At 44.5% G+C, this 23,553-nt stretch overlaps 2 protein-coding genes across 33 annotated transcripts in view; one reads left to right on the top strand and one right to left on the bottom strand.

Annotated features, from left to right (window-relative positions):
* Rbfox1 (RNA binding fox-1 homolog 1) overlaps positions 1 to 23,553 on the top strand; it is a 1,541,605-nt gene that overhangs the window by 466,467 nt on the left and 1,051,585 nt on the right. For 5 of the 32 annotated variants that reach the window (XM_087571334.1, XM_087571341.1, XM_087571316.1 and 2 more), the window contains exon 1: positions 8,362 to 8,539. The exons of 11 other annotated variants lie outside the window; for them this stretch is intronic. Coding sequence is in view for 2 of the 21 variants with exons in the window: in XM_087571288.1 (XP_087427414.1) it covers positions 8,122 to 8,166 (45 nt within the window). In the remaining 19 variants the exon portion in view is untranslated. Of the gene's footprint in view, positions 1 to 7,891; positions 8,167 to 8,219; positions 8,544 to 23,553 lie in introns of those variants that run through there. 16 more of the 32 variants (XM_087571326.1, XM_087571293.1, XM_087571321.1 and 13 more) reach the window with 8 other exon arrangements.
* LOC148002762 (uncharacterized) lies at positions 623 to 2,065 on the bottom strand. Its single transcript, XM_087574821.1, has one exon. The coding sequence runs from the start codon at positions 2,063 to 2,065 to the stop codon at positions 623 to 625; it is 1,443 nt and encodes a 480-aa protein (XP_087430947.1).

Here is a 23,553-nt window from a genome sequence, read left to right as displayed (position 1 = left end):
GAAGGAGTGGAATTTCCATAGGATGAGGTCTATCTCTGTGGGTCACTACCATAGTTCTTATGGGGGAAAGATAATCTTGTTACCTTTGCTTAAACGGTAAGATTGATTTAAGTAAAAGTATTTTGTGTGTTGAAGATCAGCAGCATGATTTTTCCTAAGAGGAAGTAATTAGATGTTGATGATTTCAAAGTATATTAGTGAAATGATTTTTCTCTTTCTCCCCCCTCTCTTTCTCTTTCATATGCAGGTTTGCATGTATGCATGCACATAGGTGTGTATGCATGTAAAGGCCAGACCCAGTCACTATCTACCTTCTCTGTTTTGATTTTGAGACAGTTTCTTACAGGACCTGAATCTCTCAGATTAGACTAGGCTAGGTCCTACCTCTCCATCCCCAGGTACCATGTCTGGACTTTCAACTGAGCATTAGGGGTGGAACTTAGTTCTTCATGCTTATGGTAAGAACTGGTAAGAACTTTCCAGGCTGAGCATCTCTCCACCCTCAAAATGCAGTGTTTGTTTTGAAAGATTTTTTTAACATTAGAAGAGAAAAGGGAGTCCCTGAGCAGACATTGGTAGTAGTATGAAGAACAGACATTGGTAGTTCCATGAAGAACAGACATCAGTAATAGCATGAAGTAGACACTGGTGGTGGTGTGAAGAGCAGACAGTGGTGGTGGTGGTGTGAAGAGCAGACAGTGGTGGTGGTGTGAAGAGCAGACAGTGGTGGTGGTGTGAAGAGCAGACAGTGGTGGTGGTGTGAAGAGCAGACAGTGGTGGTGGTGTGAAGAGCAGACACTGGTGGTGGTGGTGTGAAGAGCAGACACTGGTGGTGGTGTGAAAGCAGACACTGGTGGTGGTGGTGTGAAGAGCAGACAGTGGTGGTGGTGTGAAGAGCAGACACTGGTGGTGGTGGTGTGAAGAGCAGACACTGGTGGTGGTGTGAAAGCAGACACTGGTGGTGGTGGTGTGAAGAGCAGACACTGGTGGTGGTGTGAAGAGCAGACACTGGTGGTGGTGGTGTGAAGAGCAGACACTGGTGGTGGTGGTGTGAAGAGCAGACACCGGTGGTGGTGGTGTGAAGAGCAGACACTGGTGGTGGTGGTGTGAAGAGCAGACACTGGTGGTGGTGGTGTGAAGAGCAGACACTGGTGGTGGTGGTGTGAAGAGCAGACACCGGTGGTGGTTGAAGAGCAGACAGTGGTGGTGGTGTGAAGAGCAGACACTGGTGGTGGTGTGAAGAGCAGACACTGGTGGTGGTGTGAAGAGCAGACACTGGTGGTGGTGTGAAGAGCAGACACTGGTGGTGGTGGTGTGAAGAGCAGACAGTGGTGGTGGTGGTGTGAAGAGCAGACAGTGGTGGTGGTGTGAAGAGCAGACAGTGGTGGTGGTGTGAAGAGCATACAGTGGTGGTGGTGTGAAGAGCAGACACTGGTGGTGGTGGTGTGAAGAGCAGACAGTGGTGGTGGTGTGAAGAGCAGACAGTGGTGGTGGTGGTGTGAAGAGCAGACAGTGGTGGTGGTGTGAAGAGCAGACAGTGGTGGTGGTGTGAAGAGCAGACAGTGGTGGTGGTGTGAAGAGCAGACAGTGGTGGTGGTGTGAAGAGCAGACACTGGTGGTGGTGGTGTGAAGAGCAGACACTGGTGGTGGTGTGAAAGCAGACACTGGTGGTGGTGGTGTGAAGAGCAGACAGTGGTGGTGGTGTGAAGAGCAGACAGTGGTGGTGGTGTGAAGAGCAGACACTGGTGGTGGTGGTGTGAAGAGCAGACACCGGTGGTGGTTGAAGAGCAGACAGTGGTGGTGGTGTGAAGAGCAGACAGTGGTGGTGGTGTGAAAGCAGACACTGGTGGTGGTGGTGTGAAGAGCATACAGTGGTGGTGGTGTGAAGAGCAGACAGTGGTGGTGGTTGAAGAGCAGACAGTGGTGGTGGTGTGAAGAGCAGACACTGGTGGTGGTGTGAAGAGCAGACACTGGTGGTAGTGTGAAGAGCAGACACTGGTGGTGGTGTGAAGAGCAGACACTGGTGGCAGTGCTCACTAGCATGTGTATGGCCAAGTGCCCTCATATTTGTCTTATTTACCTGTTTGAAAAAATTGAGACATTTCAGGAGAAAACAAAAATTAATCAATAAACACCCTTATTTCCAACTCAAGAGTCTGCTCCCCTAGCATGATATCTGCCTATTATGAGCACAGACTTCTTTTGTTGTTTATTTTTATTTTTATTTTTCATTTTTTGAATATTGGCACATAGTTCGTGCTAGCCTTGAACCCATAAAGGTTGGGCTCATGCAAATGTTTCACCATGCTCAGTTACACTATTACCCTGTAAAGATGTCTCCCCCATATCATTCACACCGAAAATGAGACAAACACTACTTGTTTTAAACTTTAAAAATGACAATTATGCACACATGGATACTTATTTCAATAATATTGCAAGGTGGTACAACCACTCTGGAAATCAGTCTGGTGCTTCCTCAGAAAATTGGACATAGTACTACGTAAGGACCCAGCTATACCACTCCTGGGCATATACCCAAAAGATGCTCTAACATATAATAAGGACACATGCTCAACTATGTTCATAGAAGCCTTATTTATAATAACCAGAAGCTGAAAAATAAATCAGATGCCCTTCAACAGAGGAATGGATATAGAAAATGTGGTACATTTACCCAATGGAGTATTACTCAGCTATCAAAACAATGACTACATGAAATTCTTAGGCAAATGGATGGAACTAGAAAATATCATCCTGAGTGAGGTAACCCCGTCACAAAAGAACACACATGGTATGTACTCACTGGTAAGTGGATATTAGCCCAAAAGCTTAGAATACCTAAGGAAAAAATTCACAGATCATATAAAGCCCAAGAAGAAGGAAGACCAAAACGTGGATGCTTCCTTCCTTCTTAGACGGGAGAGCAAAATACTCATGGAAAGAAATACAGGGACAAAGAGTGGAGCTGGGACTGAAGAAAAGGTCATCCAGAGACTGCCCCATCCCATATGCAGCCACCAAACCCAGTCACTATTGCTGATGCCAAGAAGTGCTTGCTGAAAGGGACCAGATATGGGTGTCTCCTGAGAGGCTCTGCCAGAGCCCTACTGATACAGATGAGTGTGCTTGCAGCTAACCATTGGACTGGGCACAGAGACCCAAATGGAGGAGACAGAGAAAAGAGTGAAGGAGCTGAAGGGGTCTACAACACCATAGGAAGAACAACCAGACCCCACCTGAGCTCCCAGGGACTAAACCACCAAACAATGAGTGCACATGGAGGGACCCATGATTCCAGCCACTTATGTAGCAGAGGATGGCATTGTCTAGCATCAATAGGAGGAAAAGCCCTTGGTCCTGTGAAGGCTCATTTCCCCAGTGAAGAGTAATGCCAGTACATTGAGGTGGGAGTGGGTGGATGGGAGTGGGAGCATCCTCATAGAAGCAGGGAAAGGGGTATGGGAGAGGGGAGAAAGGAGATTACATTTGAAATGTAAATACATAAAATATCTAAGAAAATAAAATTTTAAAAAAGGGAAAAAGTATTAAATCAATATAAAAATTCCCTATCCCCTAGCTCAGTACCACAGGACTAAATTTAGGGACCCACTCTATAGGCAGGCACTATACCATATTATTCTTTTTGTTTCCATTTGATTTAAGCTGCCCTTCCTGCCATATATGTGTATGTGTATGTGTATGTGTGAATGTGTATGTGTGTGTGTATATATATATATATATGTATATATGTACATATACATATATGAGAGAGATTAAGGGAAAGAAAGAGGGAGGAAGGGAGAATTGGAGATGAACATACACACACAGAGAAAGAGAGAGACAGAGATGGGGAATCTTATTGTAGCCAAGGTTGAACTGAAGTTCCCCTTGTTCCCCTTGTACCTGAGGGTGACCTTGCACGTCTCCGGCCTTTCACTGCCCTGGGGCCTCTGTGCCTAGTTTATACTATATTAGAGATCAAACTCTATGCTCACTCAACCAACTGGTTCAAATCCCCGCTCCCAGATGTTCTTGTAATAGGAGAAAGAGTTTATCTACCTCCAACATCCATATTTTGTTCATACTGATTCTGTGATTAATAACGGGATGCCCATGATGCCCAGAACTCTGAACGTGACAGCAGTTAACTTTAGGCTGTGGGGATCACTGGCCCTCCACCTCCCTCTCCACAGATCTGCAGTAATAGCAGACCAGGATAATATGGAAACAGGTCGGCTGTGTGTACACAATTCCACTGTAAATATGAAAATGTTAATCTCCCCATATAAAGATAGATTACATGTTATATATGTATATATGATCTTTCTCTTTGGATTTTTTGCTTAACTCCATTTCTCATTGGTAGCTGTAAAAAACTTGGCATCTGTTGAATCGTGCTCTTGGCTGTGTATGAGCAGCCTGTGTTCAGGGAGATCTTATATACAGTTAGAAGTTTTATGTAGTTGTAGAAAACCTTTCCTCTCCCTCTGTTGGTGGACATATTTCCCTTCACATGCAGCATTGTCTTGTATGAGTCATTTGTAATGACTTCTATTGCTTTGATTTTTTCAGTGTTGGGGGTTGACCATGAGGCCTCATTCATTCTAGGCAACATCTACCCCTGGCACTGTTAGTTTTCTTCATTTTGAGACAAGTTCTGAACAGCCTTCGTTGGCCTACAGCTCAGGTAGACCTTGAACATACACTTAAAGAATAGTTGTGAATAGAGACTTCAGAAGCTAGGTCAAGTTATTACTAAATTGCATTTTTATCTCAGCATTATTATTTTTATTAATTTATTACTATTTTTTACAAAAAAAAATGTGTGCGTCTTCGCATTTGTCTTACTTAGGGTTTCTTCTGCTCTGATGAAACACCATAACCAAAGCAACTTGGAGGAAAAAGGGTTGATTTTACTCGCAGTCCCACATAACAGTTCATGATCAACCGCAGTGAGGGCAGGACCTCGAACATCACAGGAACCTGGAGACTGGAGCTGATGCAGAGGCCATGGAGAGGTGCTGCTTCCCAGGCTGCTTTTACAAAGAACACAGGAGCACCAGCCCAGGGACGGTACCACCCACAATGGGTTATGCTCTCTCCTATACATCACTAAGAACACTTCATACATCATAGGGACATTTTTTCACCTGATGTTCCCTGCTATCAAATAACTCTAATTTGTGTCAAGTTAGCATGAAGCTAGCCAGAGCAGCATTTTTCAGTTCTTCAGCTCTTTGCATAGCAATGCATGCAGGGATGATGTATTTGTGTTTTGTTTTTATTGCTGTATAGTATTCCATGCAAGGACATGCTATGTTTGTACGATTCCAATGGGTGTCTAGTTTGTGGGGTTTCCTCCTATTATAATTGGTAGAAAATTGCACAGGAGAATGTACCTTTTGGGTGTTAACTGTGAATCTGTTTGCTGCTCGTTGGGTATGCATAGTTTCCCAGTAGTGATCCTGTGCCTGGGTGCATTTGGGTGGCTCTTTTCCCATTCTTGCAGGGAGACATCCTCCCTCCCTCCCTTCCAGAAAGAAACAACCTTGTCCCGGCATCGTCTTATCTTGTAGCTCCAGATGCTTGTGGAGACCCCTAGTTCCCTGTGGATGAATTCGGACACTGCCTTAACTCTTTGCTGTGCCATATCCACATGAGTATAGCAATTTATATCAATAACCAGGTCTGGCAACATCTGCCAAGGTTGTCACACTCAGTGATTAAATGGCCATATGTGCCCGAGAACACAGGGACAATGAGGCTGTAATTAGGACTCACTGTCTCCCCACTGGCCACCCGTTCCACGATTCACTTCGAATAACCTTGCTTTTGTGAACTGATTTGTGAACCAAATTATCCCACGGAGAATGAAGTTTGTGCTGTGATGAAAATACTTTCTAGCCATGGATCTTAGTAAGCACACAGGACACCAGCAAGCTGAAGCCTAAACACCTTTCTTTTCCCCCTAATTCTTTTGCCACAGGCATCCAGGGTCTGACACAGGTTAGAAGTTAACTTTGGGTCTGCAGAGGTGCCACAGTTGGTAAGGTGTATGAAGCCGTTGAGCTTCAGAAACACAAGATCTTAGCATGCTCATATTCCCAGAAATGCTTAGTTGTGCAGTGCCATCCCCAGCCATACCATGAGTTCAAGGCCAGCCTAGGAAACACAAAACCATTTGGAAGAAACTGGGGAGTATAATTCACTGTGTATCAGCTCATCCTTGGAAACCCATTTTCACCTGATTTCTTCTTTTCCTTCCTTTAAATGTCACTGTACCCAGAAAAGGCAAACAGGGGAAAGACAGAAAACTATGATTAACACCCCCAATGAACTAAAAGCACTATTGTACTGCCATATCAAAACACACTTCAAACGGAAGGAGAAATTCCCTTGTCATTTACTTCCTGAGGTGAAAGAGACAGGTGATGGTTATATAAGACCTTGGCACATTCAGGGAAAACCCTGGAAAAATGGCCTCAGTGTGGAGCTACAATAAACGTGAGAATAAATACTAGAGAGATTTGTCAAGTTTTAAATTTGCTTATCAGTGTAGAAAGCTGCCATTTGCTGTGTTCTAGGTCTTCACGTTTTAAATAAGATAGTTTGGCAGGGCAGTGAGAACCTCACTCTTCACCAAAGGTAGTTCAGAATATACATGTTTGTACACACACACACACACACACACACACACACTCATTCTTACAGGTAAATACAGATTTTTGTATGTGTAAAATTATTACATCAACTCACCATACACTTGAAGAAGCAAAGGCATTCTCAGGAATGTATAGTGCAGTTTCCACAGTGAGAAAGAGAAAATGAGAACATTAATTGTTTTATATTCAAAAGCCCTGTTTCCATAAATGAAGGTTTAGACCCTACGAAGAACATCTTTGTCTGCTAATGGAAATTAGAATCGTGTGCCATTAACATGTAACCTAACTGGTATTAACACACACACACACACACACACACACTCTCACACACACACACAGGAGAGAGAGAGAGAGAGAGAGAGAGAGAGAGAGAGAGAGAGAGAGAGAGGAGAAAGAGACAGAGATAGACAGAGACAGAGATGGAGACACAGAGACTTAGAGACATAGTGTGGGGTAGAGATTCGTGAAGGTTTGGGGGGGAAAGAATAGGACATTTGCCTGGATGCTGATGTTACTGGAGGCAAATCGCTTTCAAAGCCGATTTTTGAACTTCCACCAAAAGTATGCAGCCCTCCAAAGCAAGAGCAAAGTTCAGCGCTTTCTCATTTAGCACAAGAGCTGGGAGATTTAAGCTGCCAAGGGGTAAACCCACTAAATGGAGTGCAGCTGCCTCATGGGGGGTATGGAGGCAGGCCATGGGCTGTGGTGTGGTGGGGCGAAGGGTCTCCCAGCCTCCCGGAATTCCTCCATGAAGTGGCAGATTGGAAGTCATAAATACTGGCTATGGACATTTTGAATAATGCAGGGAGTAGCGTAAGTAATTGCCAGCGCTGATATCCTGCCTTGGACATCTCATTGCTCCTGAGTTAAAATTGGTTGTCAAGTGAGGACTCTGGGGACCGTGCAAGGTGCCCTATTCTGTCATGTGGTACATATTTAATGCTTGAAAGAACAAGGGAAGAGACACGTGCTGGGGAAGGCGGGGTGGGGAGATTGTGCCATCCGTTTATACTTTCTGAGTGCTTGGCAAAGGTGGGAGGGGTGGCTTGCAGTTCTTCCCTCAGTTGCTAGACTTTGCAAAAATTAATATAAAAACCAGGCGTCCAGTTCGTCTGTCCATCATTTGGCTGTCAGCGCCGCATGGCAGTAGGCTTGTCTTTCTGTGTTCCTGGAGCTTTGATTACCTCCCTGCACCGCACGCTCGCTTTCCCGCTCTGGTGCCTGCTGGATCTCTGGCCCTCTCGCTTGTTCTGGGCCTTGAACACCTGCTGGTGGCTGGAGCAAAACAGCCTAGGCAGGCGGAGGCGCGGCCAGCCCAGCAGAGAGAGCTGGAATCATTGGCATTGCTAGCACGTGGGTACCATTCGCTGCTGCTGCCCCGGCACTTCTCCCGCCTTGCGTTTCTCCCAATGCGATATAGCAAGAGAGGGAGCAGGAGACGCTTTTGCAGCGGGCGATGAAATCCTGGCAGCTAATTGCAGTCGTGGGAGATGCCCTTCAGGTAAGGCGAGCGAGGGAGGCACGGAGACACTATGGGCGGGGGAGCAAGAGACTGGATGGGAGGGAGGGGAGGCAGCGCTGGCACCAGCATCCGAGCATCCCGGAGCCCGCTGGACCGATGCTTGGGAGGAGGGCGCGCAGGGACGGGGGCGGGCGGCAGGGGGAGGAGTGTGCGAATTGACATTCGGGGCTGCCTGTGGCAGGCGAGCCGCCGCCAGCCTCTGTCCAACGTTAGCTCAGAGAAGGTGGCGGGCGGGCGTGTGCACCTCTGGGGCCGCGGATCAGAATCCGGACCTGGCGGTGGATGGAGCTCAGGAAGCCTTGAGAGGCAATGGCAGGACGCAGATGTGTGTCCAGCGAGTGAATTACACAGGGTAGGTAAGTTCAGCTCCGGAGTCCTGTGGGATACGATCTGAATTCGCCCTGCGCTCCCCGAGGGTCCCTCAATACCCGGGGAGCTTAGACGGGCTGGGGGACCAGAGGGTGGATCGATTCGCTTTTACCAAGTGGAAGTTCGCGGGGAACTTCCCTGGAAATAGCCATCCGCTCTGTTGAACTTTATTCCCAGAGATGATTAAGCGTTTATTAAGGACTGGTGTTACAAGACCCGCAGGCTAGGGCTGATTTTGCAAAGAAGATGGGGCGGGGGTTGTGAATGGGCAGATGGGCCGCGCGTTTGGAAAGTTGGCACGCGCTTGTGCGTGCGTGTGCAGAGGCATTGCATGTCGCCAGAGACAGGTCGACCCTGCCCATCATGCTGGCGTCCTGCTCTTACACCATTCCTGATTTCTAGATGCCGGTGAAAGAGGCATTCCACGAACAATATTGAACGTGTGCTTTCTATTGAAAAAATAAATAAACCCTGAGCTGTGCCATCTCATGGCAGAGCCGTCTTTCCTGGGAGAGCCAATGAGGGAACATGTACACACAGTGTTGTACACATCGCTCATTAGAACAGAAACAGCACCTGTGAGGACTCTAGCCCTTCCCTCCAGCCATTACTTCCAGATGATAGGTGAAATTGAGGGTTCTGTGTATTTCTTTTGACAAGAGAGCTGTGTTTTCCTGTCTCCCACTTCGGGGGATTTGATAGGGATTCTGGACCAAAGTTTTGTGGCAGCACCCCATTAGTAAATGATTATATCATCAGTGGAGGTTGAATTCTAGTGTCAGGAGATGGCTCAGAATTTACTCAGGGTTTATATGGTTTTCATTTTAGCCTTGCAGGTATGGGTGTAGCATGTTCTGAGGAAGTAAAACAAATTATTGTGTGGTCATCTTATTGTAGCTACACAGCAAATGGTCTGCCTCATAGGCTTCCAGGCCTTTCCTAAATTCCTGTAGTTTTGACCCCCACAGGCGATAGCTCAAAGGGTGAGAGTATCTGTGGAGGGCAGTGTTGGAGCTTGGCAGTGATTAAGTTTGTAAGGGGTTGTGTTCGGAGCAGTCATCTATATCGGCCACAGCTGTTTACCACGGGCCGGTGGAGATCCCAGCTCTTGCAAGTTCCTCTAAGAAGCCGATTCTGCAGTTCTCAGCTGACTCCATCCCTGTGACCTCAACTGGGATATGGCAAAGATTTGGAAGAAGGAATCGCTCCAGTCAAGACCGAGAAGATGGGAGGGTGTCCCCTCCTCAGCCTCCTTTCTTTCTCTCTTCACTTGTCCATCCATATAGCTGTTTGTACTCGCCTGCCCTTACTTACTTTTTCTTTCCTTCCCGGAGCAGCCTTTCAGGTTGCTTCTGCTGTGCATTGTCTAACAAATATTTAGGACCCAAGAGAGACTGTGAATCCGATTTGCTTTTGCCCCTGGAACACTTTGCTCATACACTAGAAACACTTAGCATCGGATAACCCTTCCCACCCCACCCCCCAAGTATCCTGACCCTACAGAAAATGAACACGCAAACTTTACCCTCCCTTTCTTCTTGTCCGGACTCTGGGGAAAGGCTCTGGCCCCACAGAGAGACCCGATGGCTGGGTGGCTGGCAAGTATCGATTGCATCGAGGACCTGTCTGAGACAAGTGTAGTTTTGCAGCTGTCACTCTGCGTTCAAACTTTTTTCTCTGTTCGTTCCCTGCCTGCATTTTACTGCAGGGCCATTTTAATCTGTCTTCCCTTGGACCTGAGAGAGGTGACTGTCAGCACAGAGGGGCAGCTTTAACTATCACGACAGCAGTGCATACCAAAGTTAAATGTGTTTCTGTGGACTCTTCCAGAGGGCTGGCTGACACCCATCCTCACTGGATCTCTAGAGCTTTGTCTTTTTCTCCAGGAAAAGCGCGATACAAACGTTAAAGAGGACGTGAGGAAACAAAAGGTCTGTTTGAACAGTTGCCTTTCATCTAAGTGATGGTCACATTTTATGATGAGTGGGATATTTGACATTAATCACTCTACTTTCAGAAACCCTCCATCCATTTATTATCTTTGCCTGAGAGTAGAAATATGATTGGAAAAACATTTTTCATCTAAGTACATACTGACGTAGCCTATGGAAGACTTCGTTAACCTGAATCGATTGGTTCAGGGGGTTTGAGCTGAGAAGCTGAAAGTAGTCTAGCAAGTAAGAAAAATACGCCATCTGACAAAGGGTTGTTATTGGGAGGCTGAGATACAGCATTGCATAAAGGAGCTTGCCACCAAGTCTCACGACCTGAGTTCGATTCCTGGAACCCATGTGTGTTGAAGGAGAGAACTGACTCCTGAAAGTTGTCCTTAGATCTCCACATGTGTGCTCTCTCTCTGCCTCCCCCCTTACCCCCTCTCTATCTGTTTCTCTTTCTCTGTCTCTGTCTCTCTCTCTTACACACTGCTACTAGTAGTGATAAAATAAAGAATATAGTAAAAGTCTATTATTAGTATTGACTTCACTTTTAGCTCTTGTACTTTGAATTTTCCATGTTTAATACTGAAATCACCACAAAAGGCCTTGAGGGGACGCTTTGAAAGTAAAAGAACTTGAGTTTAGGTGGGTATGGAGGTGGGAAGGATTTGTAAGGAGATGTTGAAGGAGAAAGACTACGACCAGAGTATATTTTACGGAAAATATGAAAACACAGTGTCTAAAAAGAGATAATTTCCATGGAATCAAATAGCCCCTTTAAACCTTAATTTCTGATCTTGTCCTGATTTTCTGATAAATAGAAAAGTGAATAGGGAAGAGAAGGTCAGCACCCTTCAAGGTGGTGTTGGTTGTTGTTTTGTTCATTAGAACTGATTTTGTTGTTTAGTAGAAACTTGGGAGTGTGAGGGCTCCCTGGCTTTGCAGGTGTTCATGGGTGTCTGGGTTTCTCCTGTTTCTTGTCCCATTTGTGCTCAGCAGAATGTTCTTGTATATTCTAAAACATGATAAGCAGGAGAGAACATGGCGAAGGAGAGTTTTACCATGGTGCAATTAAATTAAGTCACCCGGAGCCAACTGGAATTCTAGTTCTGGGAGACGGGGGTTCATGTCTCATCCCTCAGCCTCCACAACACCAAAGCAAATAAATCTTTTAAAGTCAGCATTTCCATTCAGAACTTAGATTGGAAACTCTCGCAAATTAAATTATCCAAGAACTCTTATGCCCCAAACAATTTCAGGGGCTAATTTTTTTAATTGGTCTTAAGTCAGTGCAAGTTGGGGGGTCATCTGTTGCTTGTGTGCCCGGAAGACCCAAACAGCTAACGTCAGCGGTAACAACTTGCTTTTGATTCAGTAGAACTAGGTTATGAATTCAAGCAATTAAACATGACAAAAAGCCCAATTTCACTGCCTAGATTAGTATGCTTCCAATTTTTCCTGCTCCATAAAAATTTCAAAGTGTTCTTTCTGGTTAGGTGCTTGTATAACCAATAAGTGATGAACGGCTCCCGTTCCTCCCTTGCTGTGATGTCCAAACTCTTTGATGTCACAGATGCGAATACAGTCCACTGGATGTTAGACACAATCAAGCAGTTGCCATGAAATAATCCTGGCTTAGGTTTGAAGCTGGATTGGGGAACGAATAGTAATTAGTTCATTGGCATTTATCAGCTGTGAGTCTATGGCCAGGTCTAATGGAGGCCAAAGGGAGACTCTTCAGACAGAGATAGAAATATGAAAGCATACCCAATGTTTCCGAAGATGTGATGATATCGATAGGTAGATGAGGTGGTAGATAGATATGTGGGTGTATCTATTTGTGTATATGTAGTACATATATGTTATATTTTTGCATATAGCTTAGGCAATGTGAGCCCTGTTTATGGTCTTTTCTTGATTTTGCTCTCTTTCTTTTTACAGAATTGAAGTCTAGCGTTCTGCATTCATGTTTGTCTTGTTTACCAAAGCTTATCTTTCTTTAAAATGGGCAGCCTTTGGGAGCAATGCTTAGTCCAGTCTGTTCTCACTGGATTGCCTGCAGTTTTTTGCCAGTGAGCCTAATTTCCCAGCCTGCTCTATGCCATCGCACAAATATTGTGCATACCCACACATCCCAGGGAGGCCCCTCCAGCACGGTCTCTCTCACACTTCCAACTGCTCCAGCATAACCAAAGTCAAGCATCTCTTTCTGCCACCTCTGTCTGTGCAGAAAGGACATGGTGCCTTCTGGATTGCTATGAGGCTTTGCCGTCCTCTCTTCACTCTTTTCAACCGTTCTGCATCATTTGCTGTTGATGTGTGTACTTGTTCTCAGATTGAAATCTCTGCTTGTCAGAAAATCATGCTGCTATGGTAGGGGGTATCTCCACAGCTGTTATAGTTACTGGGATGCATAGCTAGAGGTCCTGTGTTTGTATTAAAACATGGGGACAGGAAGGGCACTTGCCCGGGCACAGTGACCATCAGAACAGTTCAGTGACTCACATGGTACATTCTGCGTCCTCACACTTGCTTCCTCTGGTGTTGGGCAGTGGGCTAAAGGACTAAAGACCTAAGGCTGCTTCCTATAGTCCTCAGTGTGATTGTGCCCCATAGATATCGCTCCTCCCAATTCACAGACAGTGCAACCATTTTCCAGACTGGGTGACTCAAATAATTAGACTCCAGAATATTTTTTTTTAAATTCAACATACCAAGATACCATTAAAATATATTAATTTGAAGACAGAATGAACTGTGCAGAAGGGTGCTTAGCAGATGTCCTAGGCTAGCAGTTTTATCCGTTATCCAGAATGTTTGGTAACACTGTGGAGATGGCTGTGGTTATCGTGATAGGCACAGGTCACTGCTGGCATTCAGTGGCTAGAAGTCTTGTGAGGACACTCTCCTCTCCCAAGGCAACCAGGAAGAGCTTCCACATAAGTACTGAATGCTCAGGTTGAGTAATGGTGCCCTAGGTCCTAGGTAACATCAGGGTGAGATACTGATAGACTCAAGCCAGTAGAAGTGGGGGCAGAGAATCCCAGCAATTAACATTCTAAAATCTACTCTGGATTCTATGAGTACGCAAAGGCTCCCATTTTCTCATAGGCCAGCATTACTTTGAACATTTTTTCCCTTACATATGAGATATATTTCATTGTAGTTGAGGTGGATGTGTTGTCCCCCACCCCATTTACTCAGTGTTAAGTCTGTCAAGTGCTGGGTAATGGGGTATTTTTTCCACAGTATTGCTTTTCAGAAGAAGAGAAGCATACAGTGACTGAATGAGTGTATCTCGGTGTTGTCAGCCTTGGTTTTCGTCCGTCTGTTTTCAAATGCCAGCATTGTCTTCTTATCTTTCAACCTTTGACACCCAGCTTGGCTTATTTATTTAAACACATATTGCTTCATACTTTCATGCCCAGTGCTGTTGTAAATATTTTCAAATTTAATTCTGCTTTCAACACTAGAAGGTTGGAATTGCTGGGTTCTCCCTTTTCTTTGCACACGAAACAGATGTCCAGAGAAGTAACTTGCCCAAGGTCACCAAGCTAATAAGTGACTGAGGTAGGATTTCAACTCTAAAGTGTGTGCTTTTGATCTTGGGTCCTGATCAGAGTAATTAAAACTTGGAACATCTCTACCTGTACTAAGAAGAAGAGTTTAGGTGTCATTGCGTAATAGATTTTTGAAACAAAAGACACTTGGTTTGGAGACAGTTGACTAAGACAATTGGCATAACCATATTTGACAGCGCATGCATCCTGATAACTACAATTTTATTTTTCAACTAAGCATTCACAGCCAGATGTGGTGGTGGATACTAGTAATCCCAGCACCTGAGGGGTGGAAGGCAGGAAGATCAGGAGTTCAAGGTCATCCTTTACTAGTAGCTGGTGTGGACTGCATGAGATTCATCACAAGCAAAAACAGAATAAAACAAAACAAAATTCAGTTAGAAGAGGTGGCTAAGCAGTTAAAAGTACGCACTGCTTTTGCAGAGGACCACAGCACAATTCCCAGCATCTACGTGGAATATTGTACAACTACCTGTAACTCCAGTTCCAAGTGATCTGACACCCTCCTCTGGCCTCCACAGGCAACCCCCCCATCTCTCTCTCTCTGTCTCTTTCTCTCTCTGTCTCTCTCTTTCTCTGTGTCTCTGTCTCTCTGTCTCTCTCTGTCTCTCTGTCTCTGTGTCTCTGTCTCTCTCTCTGTGTCTTTCTGTCTTTGTCTCTCTCTGTGCCTCTGTGTCTCTCTGTGTCTCTGTCTCTCTCTTTGTCTCTCTGTTTCTCTGTCTCTCTCTGTCTCTCTCTCTCTGTCTCTGTAACAAACACACAAATTAAAAAAAAACAAGTTTTAAAATCAAAGAAGGTTTAAACAAATATGCCAGGTTTGGGAGGTCTGAGGTCCTCTGTGATGACTGAGTTCATATCACCAGAAGCAGCATCCAAAGGCATTGAGGATCACTGGGTAAAAATTCCCATACCAGGCTGAAGAGATGCTTGCTGTGGAAGTGTGAGAACCTGAAGTCTAACCTCCCTGAACTAGAGGTGGTAATGTGTGTCGCAATCTAGCATCCTATGACAGGATGTGGAGATAGGAGAATGCTGAGAAGCTGTCCAGCCAGCCTGACTCACACAACTTGAGAAGAAGAAAAGTTGTCTCAGGGTAAAAGACAAGGACCACATCCAAAGTTGTCACCTTATCTCTAAGGGCACACTGTGACACATATGTGCCAGCACTCACATACATACTCATGCACACAAGGTAAGATATTACATTAGAAGCCATACATTTCTTCATTGACCAGTATTGGGATAGCAGAAATTATTCACCTGGACCCAGCTCTTTAGAGTCCATAAAGAAACACACCTCACTGGTGTCCTGGTTGGCCTGAGTGGTAACAAGGCTGTGTGGCCGTGGAGCTGCTGATTCCTGGTTCCTTTTTGCTCATACCAGTTTGTTTATCTTCTTTCCTTCGGGCCATGTGAGGGACCATGCCTATCTTTTTCCTCTGTTGAATTTTTAGCATGTAGAAAAATGCTATGAAAAGAAAAACAATTTGAGTTGATTTTTAAATAGAAGTGCCAATTTGACACGTTTTATTCTGCTTTAGAAGAAAAATGAAGAAGAGATATCTTACGAGACTCGCAATTAAACACAGATCCTCAGAGTGTGCAGAAAACGAGAGCGGGGCCTCAGTGGACCTCAACTGATGAATGGAAACGACTCTTGAACGGATGGAAGATTTTGTATTTTCCATAATGTCGTCCCCAGGGCATGTGTGGGGTTATAATTCAATACCTTGCATGTTAAATACACCCTCATAATGGGAACCAGAGATCGGAGAAACACCAGTTCCAGGCCAGGGGTCCTTCTAGCCTTCATATCCAGACTTGTCCATTGCTTAAGCCTTGGTCCACAGATATATTTGCTCTGCCCACTGCCGTGAAAAAGGCTTTGAAGTGTTTAATCACAACTTACAATCATGAATCTTTTTTTAACAGGGGGCTAACCACAGATTATTTTTTTTACATAGGAAAAGAGAAAGGGCTGTGCCTGCCCAGCTTGGATCTGCCCAAGCTAAGACCAGTGAGATGGACCATTGAGTTTGCTCCCACCCAGCTCTCGAGGGAGTGTAGGATCTGGGCTGCAAGTGGAAACCATTACTGTTTTGTGAGTTTCAGGCCCAGTGAACTCACAATTGAACAAAAAAAGCAAAGAGCAAATCCTATTTTGGAACTGTCAAAAGGCTCATGTTGGATCCATTATCGTCAAATGTCCTTTTTTAATACAGTTCATTGAATGGCTTTTGTGGGATACCTATTCTGTGTGTCGGTTCAGGAAATGGTTTAAAATGGGGCCAGGATTGGTTGCTCAAAGGTAAAGTAAATGAAATTAAGTACACAGCAGGACTACCCAGTTATAGTCTGTAGATGTTATAGGTTTGTAGTGCTACAATAAAAATATATAAAATATGTATATTCCATTAAGTTATATGTAATATGTATATATGCCATGTGTGTATGTGCATGGATAAAAGAAAGATAGTTATTTAAATACATTCTCACTTTACATGTGAGTGTATAACTGTATGTTTGTATGTACATATTATGCATGCATTGCCTCTTGAGGCCAGAAGACAGCATCAATCTACTTCTCTGGAACTGGAGTTGCAAGTGGCCGTGACTATCCTGTTGTGGACCCTAACAATCTAATTTAGTCTTCTGGAGGGGCAAGTGTCCTTCACTGCTTAGCTGTCTCTCTAGCTCCAGAAATTGCACATTAAAAAGCACCATTTTAATTGTGTCCAGTGACATAGATTTCTAATATATTCCCCTACTGTGATATAAGCCTGCTGTCGGTCAGAAATAATAATGGTGCCCTCACTTTTCTGTTACTGCAATAAAACACTCCCACAAAAGCAACTTAAGGTAGAGAGAGTTTATTTTGGCTCACAGTTTACAGGGATACTGTCCATCATGGACAGGAAGATAGGGCAGTTGGAACAAGAGGGTTGATTATGCAGTCAGGTAGCAGAGAGTGAACTGGAAGATGGGACCAGGGTATAAAGACTTAAGACCCTGCAGCTGTGACCTTCTCTCACCAGTGACTCTCTGCTTCCTAAGGGTTGCACCACATTCCCTCAATAGCACGCAAGAACTAGGAGGTGTTGTTGACCCATGAGCTTGTGTAAGGTATGTCCCATTCAAACTTCAACAGATGACCACCAACCAACATGCTGTCCATGGCAATGATAGTGGCCTACACAAGGAAAAGGATTTATCTGGAATAACTAAGGAATTTCTCCAAGAAGCCATTGGTTATCAGGATACTGATAACGTCAGTTACTGCTGCCCACAGAGCGAAGTGGGCTTTGTTGTAACCCATTAACTACCTGCTCAGTAGACTCCTTATGACTGACTAGGTTGGCTGATTTTCATTGAGCGCTATGGTGTTACCTCCAAGGGCAGCCTGGCTGAGTTGAAACCTCCAGAGGCTCTTTGAAGCAAGTGTCCTTGGAGTACCCATTTGTCATGAGGGAAGACTGAGTTTTGAGGGCAGTTTTCCAGGTTACCAACAACTAGAGCTTTGAAAGAGTTGATTATCAGATTTAAAGCTGCAATTCTTTTTATTATCAGGTAATTTGTTTGAGCCTTGTGGCAAGACTTATAATTTTGGCACAAGATGCAGAGTGATGGATGTATGAGTGAGTATATAGATGAGCAGAGGATGAGTGGATGAGGGTGGATGTGTAGGTGTGTAGAATGATGAAAGGGCAGATGGATGGGTGTGTGGCTAGAGGATGGATGGATGATGGGGAGGAAGGGATAGAATGGTTGATACATAAATTTATTAATGATTCAGAAGAAAATTTGATAAGGAATAGAAATAAAGCTTCCAGAGATATATAGTAGCAGAAACAGATGAAAAACTTTATATTTATACACATATGTATATGCAAGTATATATACACTATATAGATTTAGCATCTCTATAAAAATTCATTCATCACATAGATGAATATATGATATGAGAATAGCATACTCAAAAGCACTGCATACATTTTGAAATGTGGACTGGAAACTTCTTGTGTAGAGAAGAGTGTTAGTTCTTAATCATTTTGTATGTATTGTATATGTGCATGTGCATGTGCTTGTGTGTGTGTTTGTGTGTATGTGTGTATGCTAGTATGTGTGCGTTGTGTGTCTGTGTGTGTCTGTGCATCTCTCTCTCTCTCTGTGTGTGTGTGTGTGTGAATGCACATGCCCATATATCAGTTTCCCAGACTCATCACTTTTTGCTTTATTCTCTTGAAATAAGATCTCTCAAAGAACCTGGAGCTACAATGGCCACTAGAGATCCCTAGAAGTCCTCCTGTGTCCCTTTCCAATTCTGGGGTGACAAGCATGTATATGCACCTGGTGCTTAGAATTCAAACTCAGGTTCTTGACATTGTTCAGCATGCGTTCTTACCCATGGATTCACCTCCCCAGGCAAAGTGGAAATTTCTCTGTAATTGTTATGCATCCATCAATGTTCTTGGAGCATGTGATGCTCTGTGGACGTATCTATATGAGTGTCTCCACGTGTATAGAGGATTTATGTGTGGAGGTCCGAGGTCAATCTCAGATGCTGTTCCCCTGGAGTGATTTTCCATGCTGGGTTTGTTAAATATTTAAAACTTCATCAATTTAAAAACATTTATTGCATGTGCATATGTGTGTAATGCCATGGTGCACATGCAGAGGTCATAGGACAACACAGGGAACTGGATCTCTCCTTTCACCATGATGGACTTAGGTCATCAGACCTTTGCTTGTAAGTAATCTAACCAAGCCCCATCATGTTTTTGGAGATGAGTTGGAAACTGGGGCTTGCCAACTAGGCTAGCCTGGCCTGCCATTGAAGTCCAGGGATAAACCCTTCTCTAGTTCCACAGTGTTGGGGTTGAAAGCACACAGTAATAGTGCTTGGATTTTCCTGTGACTTCTGGGGATCCAACGTGGGTCTTCATACTCTTGTAGCAGGTGCTTTACACACAGAGCCATGCTTCCGCCATGGACAACTTCCATATGGAAAATTCCTTTTAAGATGTAAAATCGTTTATTTGGAAACAAGCTCTAATCCCCTCTTCACCCCAGAGCTGATGGAGCTCAGCATAGATGCCATCCTCCATCTCCATGCTACCCTGGCTCTGAAATCACATGGGAAAATTAAGGGAAAAAAATGAAAAAATTCTTAAATAAATGAAGACTTGCTTTGAAATGATAATTCCATTCAGTCGTGGAGCTGACATGCTCCCCAACATGAAGGGCTTGAGTTTTTTTTTTTGTTTGTTTGTTTGTTTGTTTGCAATTCCTAGAAATGTAGAATCTAAGTGTTAACTGGAATGGCTTGACCACGGAGGAAAGCAAGTTTCCCCGATGCTGTAGTCACTTGTCATTCATCAGCAGTACCATGAAATCATGATCCTTATCCTCTCAGCTGCGTGTGTCTGTCAGGGACTGCAGGCTGCTAAAAGTTGTATACTATTATTTTTTTATTCATCTCTGGGTCATTTCATCTTCCCGTGCGAGGCACATGAATGGCTGTGCATGGAAATTGTATTCTGGACTGTGTTTCCCACTGTGAATGATGTTTACTATATATTTATGAAAACACAGCAATAACAAAACCCTTTATATAGCCTTTCAATTTGCTGTAAGGGCAGATAAAATATTTTTATCTTGAGCTGAACTTCATACCTTGGGAGATGCAGCCAGCCCGGCTTGGAATAATAAAACACTTCAGAGAGAGCCAGGTACTTTTGAGTTTGCTTCAGAAGCCTGGGCACTTCACTGACCACAGTGCCACTCTTTGCAATATGCTACCTGAATAAACAAAAGGCAGGACTGATCAGTACAGTGCACACAACATCCAACAGAAGGAAACAGAATTTGAGTGGTTTGGGGGGGTTGTATGTGTACCCCTGCACAAATGGAGGCCAAAGGAAGCCCCTGCCCCATGACTCTCTACACTGTACTCTTGAGACAGGGTCTCTCACTGAACCTAGAGCTAGACCATCAACCAGTGCACTCTCAAACGCCACTGCACTGGTGTGACACACATACATGCTCATGCCTGGCTCTTTACATACGTGCTGATGGTTGACTGTAGGTCTTCATGCTTATGCAGCTAATGCTCCTAACTGCTGAAGCCATCTTCCCAGGCTCAGGCATCATGAAGTCTAAAGATACATCTGTGGTGAATCTGCACAAGACTCAGGTTGATATGATATGCACCTTGTTCTCCTCAATGACAAAAACTACTGGGAGAAACCCCAAAGCAGAGTTAGGGCTTTCTTCTACAGGTTTGCTTAGTCTGGGTTAGTGTGTCTGCTGAGTTTATTTTGCACATGCATCTGTACATCTTCATGGTCTTGCACATATATGTGAGGTGACCATGTGTGTGTCCATGCGTGATGTAGGGAGAAAAAGCTGTTGAATAGCTTCCTCCATCACATGCCTCCTTAATGTTTGAGGCAAGTGTTTCTGAGAATCTAGAGCTTACTAATTTGACAAGATTTGGTGGTGAGTGAGCCCCAGGGATCCTCCTGCCTCTGCTTTCCTGGTGCTGGGGCTAGGATTCAGACGCACACTCCATGATGTCTAGCCTTTTACGGCAGATTTGGGAGAAAGACAAACTTGGGTCCCTGCGTGGCAAGCACTTTACAAGCTAAGCTATCTCTCATTGAGTTCTTTAAAACACAGGCATAACTATGTCCCATGCACCCTCTTGCACTTTCTTCCTGTGGTAATATACTCAGTGCCCAGTTACTGTAAATCGGTATTTGTCATAGCATTTCCAAGCTGTTGTTATTGCCAGGATCCATTAGACTTCAAATGCCCCCAGATTTGCCCAAGCTTGACTCTAAATCTGCTTAATTCTATACCACATTCAGGTTCATGTCTCTCCATTCTCAGTTTCTTCCCAAGGTTTCCTTTTATATTCACATACCCCCTTCCTTTCCTTCTACTTTTATTTAACCCCTGAATCCCTGCCATGCATATCCCTGTCCTTCCCTCTCTAAATATATCATTTCACAAGTGTCACAATAGCCATAGTCACAGTATTAACCTTCTAATTTGTTTTTAAAATGTTAAGTGTCTGTGTTTGTGCACACACACATGTGGGTGGGTATCATGTGTATGTAAAGAGGCAGAGGTTGGTTTCCATACTCTTTATTGCTTTCCATATAATTTTTTTTCATACAGAATCTCTCACTTAGCCTGGAATTCATCGTTTGGCTAGATGGCTGACCATCAAACTCCAGGGACTCTTCTGTTTCTGTTGCCCAGCGCTGGCTTACCAATGTGCTTTCCAGATGCCCGGCCTTCTCGGGAGTGCTGAGGATTAGCATGCAGGTCTTTGTGTTTGCTGTTATGTGTGGAGCCATCTCTCCAGCCCTCAGCATTTAGCCTTGTGATTGGCATATTTACTCAGCATCCTTCCTTATAGTTTGTCTATGGCTGGTGTTCACGGTCATAAATGCCCCACTGAAGGATATGTAAGTGAAAATGTTCTCACACGCAAAGCTGCTATGAACATTGTGTGTTTTCATGACCATGCATCCCGTTTCTCTGGGACCCAGGCCCAGTAATGAGCTTTGGCCATTTTTAAATTCTTCCACAGTAGAGAAAAACGCAAGTGTGTTGTGCCCATGGGGAGTGGATGCCAATTGCCTACAAACAGATATGGGTGGGTATGGAAAGCCCCTCCTAATGTTTATTTCTATGCAAACATAAATGGAAAGAGTAGCCAGCATTTCTGCTGCATCTAGCATATGCCAGTCTGTATCCTAAGGTTGTTTTATACAGAAACCCAGTTATCCCCAAGTTGCCTTACAGGCCCTGTTGGCTGCTATCCCCTCATTTACAGGTGAAGGAAGAATGGGGGGTGCAAGACACTTACGTGACTCTCTGGAGATGGAATAATCTATGACCCTCAGAGTTATTATGCTGTGAGGATGTCCCAGTTTTAACAATTCGTTATTACATTGAAATGTGTGTGTTCCTGTGTATGTATGTGTACCACTTGAGTGTAGTTGCCTAGGACAATCAGAAGAGAGTGCTGGATTCCCTACGGCTGGAGTGATAGGTGTTTGTGAACTGCCTGACCTAGGTACTAGGAACTGAACTGGGGTCTTCTGTAAGAGCAGTAAGCAGTCTTAATCACTGAGCCATCCTCCAATTGCAAGACCTCTTTCCCACAGCCATCATTAGAAACCGCTGGGCTGTCTGTGATGGCGCCATGCATTTTGGTTACATCTATAGCTATGAGTGTAGCAAAACCCTCAGTTGACTTGGATATATACAACAGTCAGGGAGCTGACGTCATGGGCCTGTTAACTCACTACTTTGCCTCCAGACTTGTTCTCTTTGAGTCTCTGTCCTTGGGCACAGGACTCAGGCATTTCTATTCCCCCTGTCTTTTAAGATTTCAGTGGCAAGCCAAAGTTAAGTTCTACTGAAGTTCCCCCTGGGGAACCAATAAACATGGTAGACTTCTTTAAGAGTATGAGTGAAGGATGACTTGTGGTACTGGGAAGTCTTCACCCAGAATGGATAGCCACATGGATAGACCACTTCTCAGCCAACCTCTGCCACCTTATGTACTCTAACCCTTGCCAAGATCCTGTGGTCAAGTACAATTAAGAAATAATTGCCTACAGTGGGCTAGGAAGAGTGTTTGAGTAGTCAGGTAAGCGTCCCAGGAAACTCTTCACCCTCTTACTACGCAGGAACGCCAACAAACCAGCTGTGATGATCTTTCGCAAACAAGCACATCTGGTCCCATGCTGATGACGGCTGTTTGGCTCAGGGGATTGTGCTCAACAACACTTTCTGAGACAGATGGATGCTGCTTCTGGCTTTTTGGATCTCTAAGAAATAGGTTTCACAGCCCTCTCTTGGTGACACAGTGCAGTATTTCATAGCTCTCCATGGTGCTAGGCTGTGCCTTTTGAAATGGCCTAGGTCATTCCTCTGGCAGTTTGGCTCCTTCTGTTATTGGGCCAGTATTCTCAAAAGCTGTAGAGTTGGTGGATGACTAGGTCCACTCACCAACTCAGTATAGCCATTTCTAACAGAATCCCCAGAGTCACGGAGATTCCATCCTTCTGAAGGCATTTTCTATTTCTCTCTGGCTTATAAAGTATTTAATATTTTTTTCATATGCCTCAGTGTAAAGCCATCTGTTGCAGTGACAGGACAAAATGTTGACAAGAACAAGCGTATGCTTATGGAACAATTCCATGAGACATTAACAAGGAAGATATGTACTACTAGAGATATCATGGAGAGGAGAGCCAGGGCGACCTGGGAGGCCCATTAGTGCACTGACTCTTCTTACTGGTCATGCACCCTTTAACATGCCCTGGAAATTTAGACTGGATGATCATATGTGCTGACAGAGACTTTTCTGAAAGGAGAAAATGGCCTTACCCAATATTTAGAATTTATATCGTCTGCCATTTCTTCCTTTCCTTTCCCTTCCTTCCTTCCTTCCTTCC

This window comes from Rattus norvegicus, chromosome 10 (assembly GCF_021556685.1).
Source record: "Rattus norvegicus strain SHRSP/BbbUtx chromosome 10, alternate assembly SHRSP_T2T, whole genome shotgun sequence".
In the NCBI taxonomy this organism is placed as follows: Eukaryota; Metazoa; Chordata; class Mammalia; order Rodentia; family Muridae; genus Rattus; species Rattus norvegicus.
Note: the sequence above shows the minus strand (reverse complement) of the source record. Positions and strands in the feature narration are given on the sequence as shown.